The sequence below is a fragment of the Miscanthus floridulus genome, chromosome 6, assembly GCF_019320115.1.
Source record: "Miscanthus floridulus cultivar M001 chromosome 6, ASM1932011v1, whole genome shotgun sequence".
NCBI lineage: Eukaryota > Viridiplantae > Streptophyta > Magnoliopsida > Poales > Poaceae > Miscanthus > Miscanthus floridulus.
Window position 1 is genome coordinate 29,011,911 of NC_089585.1, and position 11,045 is coordinate 29,022,955.

Genomic DNA, 11,045 nt, shown 5'->3' on the forward strand with positions numbered 1-11,045 from the left:
TCAAGATTCAATTTCACAGGAACAAATGATACATGGTCTTCAGTGTGTAAAGAATGATTTTATAAAACTAGATTAATCCTCTTATAGGTTGTTCTATTTTACAAGAACAAAGCTTAAAAGCCTAAATATTTTGATTGAAAAACTAGATCTAGAAATGAGTTCAAGCTAATATCATCACTTGCCTGAACCGCAGAAGACTGAAAACATAAAACCGGTGATGTCTTCGTCCCACAAAAACTACATTGGCAACCACAACGCTAGCCAACGGCTTGACACCGAACACAGCACTCAATTCACAAGCAGAATCATCTGTGTGCATGCATAATACAGACAATATAGAAGAAAATGACAAAAGAGCTGGGGTTCAATAAACCAGGCACCTCACATTTCTGCACCCAAACAACTACATTCCTTAGTAATTTTCATTGTTCACTGAAACCAAAACCACAGATATAGGTCTCAAAAAGTCTAAACATTTGCAAATACAAGAACTAATACGACTGCCAGCGGCATAATAGTTCTAGTGCAAGTGCACCAGGATACAAGCTCCACTCAACGGTTGGCCTTGGCAACACGCTCAATCTCATCCTTCTTCTTGATGGCGTAGCTGTAACAAGAATGCCATGAATGAGCACAATTTCACATCACATGGAATGACTCAAAAACACTTAAAGATAGGAATGAAGCAACCCAAATGTAACCAGAAAACACATATACCTGTTGGAAGAGCCCTTGGCAGCATTGATCAACTCATCTGCAAGGCACTCAGCAATGGTTTTGATGTTCCTGAAAGCGCTCTCCCTGGCACCAGTGGTGAGGAGGTAGATGGCCTGGTTCACCCTCCTCAGGGGTGAGATATCCACAGCCTGCCTCCTCACAACACCAGCAGAACCAATACGGGTGGCATCCTCACGGGGTCCACTGCAAGACAATAGCAGCACATCACGTCAGTTTAACACCACGAGACAACATGTAAACAATAGTTTGAGCTATATTTTGACATCTCAAAGCACATCATTTTGGCTGGCACGGTGTAAACAACTAAATGGAGCATTCTTGACATAAAAAATAAAAGTAACACGCACCATGAAAACAAGTGCGCATAAAAGTACTCTTAGATAATATACCAGACAATAAATTCACATTTTGATTGGAATTGGAAACAGTACAGTGCTTCACCATATTGATCAACTATGAGTCACAGCTTCAAAGATCTAACATGTACAACAGCACAATCTGATATAACGGAGAACTGTGCATTTCAAATTTCAACAGCTGGGCATTTGTCCAAGATCATGCTATCAGATGTATAATAGTAACTGGAACCAGAACAGAACTAATTTATAGATTTGATATCATAGCCCTATCAAAGAACACTCCCTTTCGAGAGGAAGGAATTATACATGAATTTAATAGGAATCAGTTCAATTACACAGGAAAAACTCAGGGTCCACGAAAAAGTTCCGCATTTCTAAGGGGGTTTACATATATAGTTATATTAAGTCTAACGGCTATTAGGCTCACAGGTCGGGTACAGAGAATTTGGGAGTGCGGACGGGGGAGCATGACAGTACCTGTTGATGATCGCGTCCACGACCACCTGGATGGGGTTGGCGTCAGTGAGCAGGTGGATGATCTCCAGGGTGTGCTTGATGATGCGGACGGCCATGACCTTCTTGCCGTTATTGCGGCCGTGCATCATGAGGGAGTTGGTGAGGCGCTCGACGATGGGGCACTGCGCCTTGCGGAACCGCTTCTTGGAGTAGCGGCCCGCGGTGTGCGGCAGGAACGTCGCGTGCTTCGTCGGCGACACCGCCAGGTAGTCGTTCAGCGAGATGTCGTTCACCTGTAGATTTTCCATTCAAGTTCAATTCAATCCAGCAGCAAGGCTGAAGAATCGAAGCAGATATGCGAAGAGCCATTCGCGTACCTGGACATCATCGAAGGTCCAGCGGTTGAAGAGCTTCACCACGTCCTGCTGCTGCTCCACCTCCGCCATGGCTGGGATCGAGAGAGCAATGTGCTGCGGCGGCGGCGGCTGGGAGCGACGAAACCCTAGGGAAGGATCCGCTCGCGGGGACGCGAGGTGGGTTTTAATAGGGGAGAGCCTCCCGGGCTAGGGTTTCTGATCCGACGGCTGTCCGCTCATCTGCTGGACGGTCACTGATAATCGGTCCATGACATCCCATAAGCGGATCGGGTTTCGGTCCTTAGGCCTTTGAGCCCATTCTCTGTTTTTGTTGCGAAAACAGTCCATTCTAAGTGGGCTGGGCTTTCTTAACTCCTTTCGTTCATATATCGTTCTTGGCGCAAAAGAAAGAGCGCGGTGTCCTCTCAAAAAAGAAAAAAAAAACGCGGTACGAACAAGAATGAAAAAAAATCTGAAATGTGAAGAAGTGACTTCCATATGACATTTGCAAACAACAAGAAAAAGAATGGCATTTCAGCTCGACCATCGCTATGGCAAAACGGAAAAACATCTGGCATAAACATAATGTTACTCATTATCAATGTCGAAAACACAAAAAATCTTAACTAATTCTTCACAAAATATTTAACTAAGGAAAAAAAATATGAACACAAATACTCAAATATTGTAAAGGCTTTAGAAGGACATGTCTCTAACTTTAATTACTTAATATTCACTAAATTATGCAACATAGTCACGGCTACAATCAACATTCATATTCATTTGACTCTCAATATTTAACAGTTTAATGTTTTATTAAGTAAAGAACATGATGGAAAGGCACGGATTATACTCCTCTAGAGAAAGGAATGGATATTTGTCTTTTATCACGATTAGTAGTGATGAAATACTTTGCAATTAAGCCAACCGTGGTGTTTAGTACAGCTAAAGTGGCAATTTTGGAACAATTGGTAATGACGTAGTAAGATACTCTCGAAAAAGCTATAGCTGGCTATTTACAACAATATTATTTAGCTTGTTCCTAGCACTAGAGCTATGATATAGTATTCTGCAGTTCTGATCTTACAACCGCAGCCACAGCCAAAAATAGAGCCATTACCATCTCTGCAGATATTTCCAACAAAACCACTCTCCAAACGAAGTTGAATACTAATATTTTTTACCAGTGTCAAATCCAGCCATTAAGCTGCAAAATCTGCAGCTGAAGCACATAAGCCCATCAACATAAAGTCATGCACGAAATGGAGTCAACTACAAAAGAAGAAAAAAAACAGTAGATTTTTATTCATTGCACACAGTGATACAAAGAATAAAGGAAAATTTGCTACAGGATATGCAAAACGAAGTTGTTCTGCTGCGAGGTAAAAAAAAACAATTTGCTGGTGGATACTATTATAATTTTGTAAAAATTTGCTACCAGAGACGGTTTAGAGTCCACCAGCAAAATGTTCTGTAATGTTGTAGAAATTTCAAAAAAAAATTTGTCTCCAGCAAAAACAACATCATTATGTATGCCCTGTAGCAAACTTTGAGTAATAGCTGTCTTTCCTCGTTTCTTCCTCATTTCCAAACTGAAATTTGGCATCAAAGGAGGTGAAATGAACAAGGGCTCCGATCAAATCCATTCATGAGTACCACCATGTACAATTCAAGGAAAGAATACTGAATACCAATCCCTTCTCATGGAATGAAATCAAAAAGGGGTAACACAGATAGACACCTGACCGGACTTCAGAAGCTGGCTCCAGCTTAAACCAGCAATGGAACTCCTCCCCTCTCATCATGCCGATTCAAACACATGTCTGAACCCTGTTGCTACGACCCTGCAATCTGAACCTGTACAATTTTAGCCAATTGCCTCTACCTACACTCTTCATATAGACAGCTCCACGCCGGGAGTGTGGTCGTGTTGCAATTGTCAATCGTGGTCACAGGTGCTGCAGCAGCATAAGGTCTCATTCAGGATTACGCAAATTAATGACCTTGACTAGATCTATCTATGCAGGAAGAGCTGAGCATATGAGTTGAACTACATTGCAATGAACCATCATGTCCAGAACCTCCATCCATCAAGGCTACCTAGAACTGCTTGACTCCTGTATCTCCCCAACTCTTTCAATTTCAACTGCACGATGTGGTACCTTTGCACAAAATTTATTTGTCAGGAATTTTAACCAAGTATAGCATAAGCAGCATTTAGCAAAACAAATGGATGAAGAAACGAACATCCTAAGCTGCACAAAGTACGTATTATGGTATAAACATACTCTACAGCACCAATTCACTAAATATTAGATATGTGAGGATCTTCTGAAGAACAAGAAATAATATACCATGTCACCAGGCTTATTAGGTTTGCTCCCATTCGAGGCTCCTCTTCTCATTGGTTTTCTTGTCTTGTGGAAGGATCCATGGAGGGAATCCATCACCGAGCCTTCAGGCCACTTGCCACTTCTATCTGTTGGATCCAAGTTGCTTGGACCCCAGGTGTACATGACAAACTTCCGAACCTGTTAGCAGTGAAATCAGTAGAGCTTATTGATCAAGGAGACATATGGATTGATATGGTAGTCATCTTTGGATCAAGATGTGCTTTACCTTGTTCCAGTTTCGTTGAGCACGTTGTTTGCTCAGAATATTGAGCATTCTGGTATCCTCATCTCGGAGCTTCTTTATCCTGCCTTCACACTGAAAAGTAAACTTGTCAATTACACAAGCAGTTGCACACTAAATCAGTGTACATGGTAATTCTTTAGTTTCAGTGTCACAAAGGGTCAGAAGTTTCGCATAGTGACTGAATGACAATACCAAATAGTTGTATTGATGAATCTGAAGTGGACCAGTAAATGGTAAAATGGGATTTAAAGCAATCAGATATTGAAGTTTTAGGCTTTCGTTTGAAAAAAAAATGAAGTTTTAATCTAACAAGTAACATTACTGTAGAAAGAGTTTCACAAATGAAAACGATGGAAAAGCATTGACATAACTTAACCACAAATACGGGTAACATGACTTACTTGAGCCATGAGGCAGAGAAAAAATGCTACACTGAAGGCATACAGGCCACCAATACTCGCAAGTATACTGACTGCAGATAAAAACTACCATAGATGTGAAAAATGTAAAGTGGAAGTACACAGATTATTAGCTCAAGTTCAATTTCATAACTCGTATGACTTGTAGTGAATTCTATTGGGCACTTGAGAGAACATTATCATATGGTCCCACAGGATCACAAAACAAGGAGTATTTAACTGTGGAGTAAAAAAGGTGTGGTCTATTGCTTCATTTATGTTTTTTGGTTGTTTTAATTTTCATGCACACAGGAAATCAACCTACCAAAATGACCTAAAATATGCTTCTGGATTAAATATTTTCAGAACTGGAGCAACAATGCAAGATGAGTTGTTGTACCAGGTTCTTGATTGAGTTAATCTCAGAAAGTTATGCATTATTGCTCTACTAAGTGAGACTGATAACAATTTTGGACGAAATTTCCTGCACGCTTCACTATAAATATATGAACACGAAACAGTAAATCCACATCCCATTTTATGATCTAAATCTAAACAATCCAGTCTCTCTGAAGTTTATACAGACCTAAATGTCTAAATATTTATCTATTCAAATGACACTACTGATGGGTATTTAGGTGACATTTTGTTCGGCAAAATGTAACATAATCAGATTACGGTGAAGATCCGATTGTGATACGGCTGTTTGTTTCATCCCAGTCCGTTATGTGATACCCTGCAATCAGATATCGATCCATTCACGGCCAATACCGCCACTCCGCGAATTGTTCCGCTGCTCTTGTGATATGTTCACACATTACTGTGTGCAACCAAACAAATCAAGGAATTAAGATCCTCCCCCCCCCCCCCCCCCCCCCCCCCCCCCCCCTTTACTATTTCTGTTAACGGCCAGGGGAACCAAACTCCATCATAGTAATATGATCTGTGTAATTATATTGATATCATTATCTGTAAGTGGTCAATGAGAAAATAAAAACTTTGCTGCTCCATAGACTGGAACCAACATAACTTTGCTTGGTTTCATGAGATGCTCACCTGGGCCAAGCACATTTTCATTGCTGATCTCCACGATATAGTCAGAAAGATAACTTATGTAGAGTGTAGTATTTATTACTCCATCTCTAGGGTTCTGCAAGGAAGCATTCAAGATGCTCAAATCTGATAAGGTAGAGCCTTGAGTGAAGTCCTGAACAAGCGGCTGCAAGAGCTTCAAGCCACGAAGGTTGTTGTATATTTGAGGAAACAATTGAATTTTGAGCACATTAGAATCTGGCCCTCTGAATGTTTTCAGCTTGGTATCAATGTAATTGTCAGAGCTTAAAGTACCGCTCACAAAGCTCATATCTTTATCATCTCCATGTTCCTTCGCAGTCAAGTTAAACTGGAAGCCGACAGCGGCAGCCGGTTGCCTTGGCAGGTCAACAAACTGCCAGGATACATAGTGGTCTCTTGGAGGGATTCGGCAGCCATTGCACTTCAGTGTAATTGATGGCCCCTCGCTCGTGTTCTGGCAACTGTAGGTCAAGAGTGTTGACAGAGGCAGCACCCTGAAGTCCATAAACCCAGGGGTTCCCATTGCTATTGTAGAAGGTGCCACTACTTGGGCGCAAGACATGCTTGAGATAGTGGTTATGTGAAACTCAAGGTCATTCACAAAATCCAGCAAATCCGGAGCATTAGCTGGTTTCACTCGATGTACTTGGGCGTTACGCCTGTGGATGGCTTGATACAGCAGACTGCGACAATCAAGCAGAGAGTAATCCATGAGCTTTACTAATGGAGCAGCTAATTCCAATACATACAGAGAATAATATATAATGAGGTTGCTTACACTGTGACTAATCCAAGGAAGAGTATCACGGTAGCCACCGAGAACATGCCGCCCAGCTCTGTTTTTCTTTTCCTCAGTACTTGCTGATCATTCTGGAATTCAAGAGGGTACAACAATGCAACTTTCAGGGAAGAAAAGAAGATAGGGATTTTGTGGGACAATGGGCAAATTAATGTCCCGTTTGATGTGGTCATGTTCAATAACGACAGGATTACGAGGATCTTTGTTCATTCAACTGGCAGGATAATTTCATTTTCATGTACTGTACTGTAATGCACGTATGGTAAGGAGAAAGGTGTGATGTAATGCACGTATGGTTCGAAGAAAGGTAAAGCAGGGTCATATTCACTAATTCACAGACATGTGAACGTCAAAGGCAAGACGAGATGGATAGGTCAAGTTGACCCAGAAAGGAAGGGAAATTCCAAGAAATCCAAGGATAGCAGTGCCATGGAAACGAAGCAACCCAAGGCGTAAAAAGCGCGTGTACAAAGTGGCGAAGCAATCACAGATGGATTTTATAATCCGAAACGCGGCGGCGAAGCAAACCAAGCGAAGCGGGGAATTCCGAACGGGAAAAGCTAACCTACAACTGGTGTTTTGGGGATCGGAAAGACTAAGCAGCAGCAGAAGGAGGGGAAACGAGTGAAATTGCAAGGTTCACTGTTCACAATGGAGTCGAAATAAATTGATTAGAGATAGAATTCTTGCGATGAAAAATGTGAGAAGAATGGGAGGAAATCAGTAAGATGTTGGAGTAGGTTTTAAGGGCACAGACCGCATAATGGTTGTTGTCGAAGATGCAGTCGAGGCGGCTGACCCAGAACCGGGCGCCGAAGAGCTTCTTATGGCGGGCGGGGTCCTGGCCGGCGAACCTGGCGGCGGCGCAGAAGGCGAACCAGGAGAGCAGCGTGGCGAGCGCGACCCAGAGGAGGACGGCCTGGGACTGGGTGAGGCGGCGGACGACGTCGAGGGAGAGGACCGGGGTCAGGAAGTAGAAGGTCTGGTTCTTGGACGCGCCCACGGACCCGACCTGCCAGTCGCCGAACCCGTCGCCGCCGCGGGGCAATGACACGCAGCTGGTGCTGGCGCTGCTTCCGTTGCCGCCGCCGGTGGAGTTGGTGAAGAGGTAGTACCCGGGGTCGCAGGCGCAGAGAGTGGCGTTGTAGACGAACATGTGCGCCGCCGCGCACGCCATGGCTGGAGAAAGCGCCTGCCTTTCTGCTGCTGGCGGGGCAAGATCGGCCGGCAGCTGCTAACGGAATGGAGGACGGTGACTCAACCAACTGCCGCGCTGGAGCCTTGGGCTGGACCGCAGGAGGTATCGCGATGCTGAATTCCTAATCAACCGAACGGGTCAATCACATCAGCGTCCGGAAGGCGGGCGGCTAACTCAGCTTCTGATCCTCCACCACCGGAAAGGGCGAGAGAAGCCAGGAGAAGAGGGAAAGGAGCTGAGGCGGGCAATCAAGATTGGTCAAGCAAGGAAGACATGTATGGAAAAGCCGGGTGCCTAGGAATCGAATCGGGTGCTTTGCTTTGCTGTGCTGTGCTCTGGGCTGCCAGGTGCAAGCTCCGAAGGTCCAATCCCCTGCCTTTCTCCGCCGGCTGGCTGGAGGCTGGAGCTGGTGGGGCGGAAGGACAGAGAAGGGAAGAAGAGTCCACCTGGTTCCTTCAGCACGATCTCAGAGTGTAGATACGGGCCGTTGTCAGCCAGCTCAACCTCCTCCTTTGTTTATTTTCATTTTAGAAAAAAAATTTGTTGACAGGTAGGACTCGATATGGAGCTAAGCTATTTGAAAGTACTAGCAGTTTTGCGAGGGATTTGGAGGTACACGGTCAGTTTCAGCTCTTTTTGCCATCTTAAATTCATGAATACTGCAATCTCCAGTATTTTGCCACACGAAATTCTCATAGACAACAGCCGAACAAGGGCATGTTTGGAACACATAATTTTATAGAAATCATGCAGAATTGTACATGAATTAATTCGATTTTATAGGAAAATACAGAAATAGGAAAAAATTCTACATTTCAAACAGGCCCTAATGGTTTATAAAACTCCACAGTGCAACCTTGCCCTCCTGGGTACTCAAGACCAAGGCCTTGTTTAGATCACCTCCAAATTCTAAGTTTTTTCACTCTTTCTCCATCACATCAATTTTTAGCCGCTTGCATGGAGCATTAAATATAGGTAAAAAAAATAACTAATTGCACAGTTTAGTTGGAAATCACGAGATGAATCTTTTGAGCTTAGTTGGTCCATGATTGGACAATATTTATCAAATAAGACGAAAGCGCTACTATTCATCGGGTTGTAATTTTTTGCAATCTAAACATGGCCCGAGAGGTTAACCATTACCACGCGCAGCTTAGGCGAGCATAGTTTGCTACGTCGTTTACTTCTCTATCACAACTGCGGCTTGCCACGTTTTTTTAATATATGCTTTTTTCTACATAAATTTTATGTGTTCTGCAGAAATTTCTATACAAATTCCAAATTCATTATACAGGGTAGCAATTGCCAAGTGTCAAACAACTTTGGTTCTTTTTATTCTATTTGTCTACATTTTGAGAAATCCTGCAGGCAGCTAGTTAAGCGTGACCTAACCAAAGGATGCTAAACGACCTTAAGCCTGTTTCTCCTACGTCTCGAGGGAAGAGTTAGTAGTGGCTTTCTCCTACTCCAGTGTGCAGTATATAGCCTCCCGGCCTAATAGGGCTGGAAACAATCACACTCCACAGCTTGAGCCTAAAATGGGACAGTTTTAGAAAGAGTGTTCTTCTAGCTCACCTCGAGCTTCATCTCTTTGGCACTTCAATTGTGCAACCTCGACAAATAACGTATGATTCTCTTCCCTAGGGTTGAAGAGTTTTGGATGGGGTGTGCCGATAAAATCAGACTTTCCCATGGAATAGGCCTTTAGACTCAGTTGATTAACGAATCAAGACAACTAAACCAGACCATACGCACGCACCCTCTGATCGGCTCGAAGCAAGGAACAAACATACCTGACCAATGGGGTTATTATCTTGTCAAAAGCCTTGAGGATCAGGCCATCTTCTCCAAGCAAAACTCTAGAGCTCCCTTAACGAGCCTGGAGTCGATGGAGGCAGACTTGGAGGAGCGAAGGCTCTTGTTCCATTTGGCGTTCTTAGCATCATCATCGATCATCCACTCAGACTCTTTGGTCCTATCGGGTTCATACACCCGGGGTCCCCAATGAATCCGCTTTTCAGCAAAAACTTGGCTAAGCAGACGGCGTAGCGACAACGCGCGCCTCGGGATGGCCCAGATACCTAATGACAGGCCGAGAGAACTATCTGGTCCTCTATCGGAAGGCCTAGCCAAGGTGGGGACATAGTTCGACTCCAACCTCCTTTCCCGACCGGAGATACGCTGGACCTCTGCTTGCAGCTCTTCCCCGACCGACATGGTCGGGGCCGACTAGGAATGACCAACCGGGGACGCCCGCTCGGTGAGGGCCCAGGGATCAGGCGGAGCATATAAGGTAAAGCACTCAAGTCAAACCGCAATACCGAGGACCGTACCCTGCGTACCTACAGGACAGTGCCACCAGGCCATGCCAGATAGGCACTATGCAACCTTCTAGGCATGTTAGAATCCCAAACAGTATTGTAGGCGCCGACATTTGCCATACCAAGCGAACATGGTAGAGCCTGCCACATGCATCTGAACATAAACATAATTGTGGGCGCCGACGACCGTCTCATTCCCTACAGCGTGGGCAACAAGACTAGATAGCACACATAAGAGCCCATCCTCTTCGACTATAAAAGGGGATGAGCTCTCTCCTAAAAAGGGATCTGGCTATTCTGACTATGGCTCTCTGGCTCTCCTCAAAAAAGAGAAGTTAGACGATTCGAGCACTCAATGACCGAGAACTCGAATAGCTCAATAGCTCTAGAACTCTAAAGCTATACAGAGCATACACTCTAATACTTAGCGCATGTTAGAGCCCCCATCATTCTTGGCCCTTCGGTTCAGAGTCCGACTGGGCCTTTAATACCCCCCTTCTTATTCCTACTCGTTTGTAACCCCATAGCAAACTTCGAGCACCTGGGCTCAGGAATAAAGTCACCACCGATTGAAACTGGACATAGGGCACGTTGCCTGAACCAATATAAATCATGTGTCATTGAGTGCTAGGCCATATCCGATCACAATGAAAGCATCTAGGCCTCTAGTTGGGTTTCAGTGATTAATGATGATACGAGATTACTATGA

General features: G+C 44.1%; 2 protein-coding genes across 5 annotated transcripts; both read right to left on the reverse strand.

The window, feature by feature from the left end:
- Nucleotides 1-358: 358 nt before the first annotated feature.
- Nucleotides 359-2,084, reverse strand: LOC136461950 (small ribosomal subunit protein uS7-like). Its single transcript, XM_066461344.1, has 4 exons — nt 1,931-2,084; nt 1,575-1,846; nt 718-921; nt 359-607 (listed from the first exon to the last, which is right to left on the reverse strand). The coding sequence occupies exons 1-4, from the start codon at nt 1,997-1,999 to the stop codon at nt 553-555; spliced, it is 600 nt and encodes a 199-aa protein (XP_066317441.1). The 5' UTR covers nt 2,000-2,084; the 3' UTR covers nt 359-552.
- A 129-nt stretch (nt 2,085-2,213) lies between these two features.
- On the reverse strand, nt 2,214-8,494 carry LOC136461949 (uncharacterized). 4 transcript variants are annotated; one of them, XR_010760489.1, is made up of 8 exons: nt 7,575-8,494; nt 6,797-6,888; nt 6,001-6,701; nt 4,948-5,018; nt 4,529-4,618; nt 4,264-4,440; nt 3,651-4,071; nt 2,214-3,501 (listed from the first exon to the last, which is right to left on the reverse strand). XR_010760489.1 is itself a non-coding variant. In XM_066461342.1 (8 exons), the coding sequence occupies exons 1-7, from the start codon at nt 7,992-7,994 to the stop codon at nt 4,006-4,008; spliced, it is 1,617 nt and encodes a 538-aa protein (XP_066317439.1). In that variant the 5' UTR covers nt 7,995-8,494; the 3' UTR covers nt 2,214-3,867; nt 3,964-4,005. The 4 variants fall into 4 exon arrangements, 2 of the variants coding, with proteins under 2 accessions (XP_066317439.1, XP_066317438.1); XM_066461342.1 differs by having other exon boundaries at nt 2,214-3,867; nt 3,964-4,071; XM_066461341.1 differs by having other exon boundaries at nt 2,214-4,071.
- Nucleotides 8,495-11,045: the final 2,551 nt, after the last annotated feature.

What these genes read in the sequence shown, in the direction of transcription:
- LOC136461950 (XM_066461344.1), bottom strand. Translation starts at nt 1,999, where the DNA reads ATGGCGGAGGTGGAGCAGCAGCAGGACGTGGTGAAGCTCTTCAACCGC. An exon ending in GTGGACGCGATCATCAACAG is followed by an intron (nt 922 to 1,574) that starts GTACTGTCATGC and finishes ATTGTCTTGCAG; the next exon opens with TGGACCCCGTGAGGATGCCA. An exon ending in GCCAAGGGCTCTTCCAACAG is followed by an intron (nt 608 to 717) that starts GTATATGTGTTT and finishes TTCTTGTTACAG; the next exon opens with CTACGCCATCAAGAAGAAGG.
- LOC136461949 (XM_066461342.1), bottom strand. Translation starts at nt 7,994, where the DNA reads ATGGCGTGCGCGGCGGCGCACATGTTCGTCTACAACGCCACTCTCTGC. An exon ending in TTCCTTGGATTAGTCACAGT is followed by an intron (nt 6,702 to 6,796) that starts GTAAGCAACCTC and finishes TGATTGTCGCAG; the next exon opens with TCTGCTGTATCAAGCCATCC. An exon ending in CTAATAAGCCTGGTGACATG is followed by an intron (nt 4,072 to 4,263) that starts GTATATTATTTC and finishes TTTTGTGCAAAG; the next exon opens with GTACCACATCGTGCAGTTGA.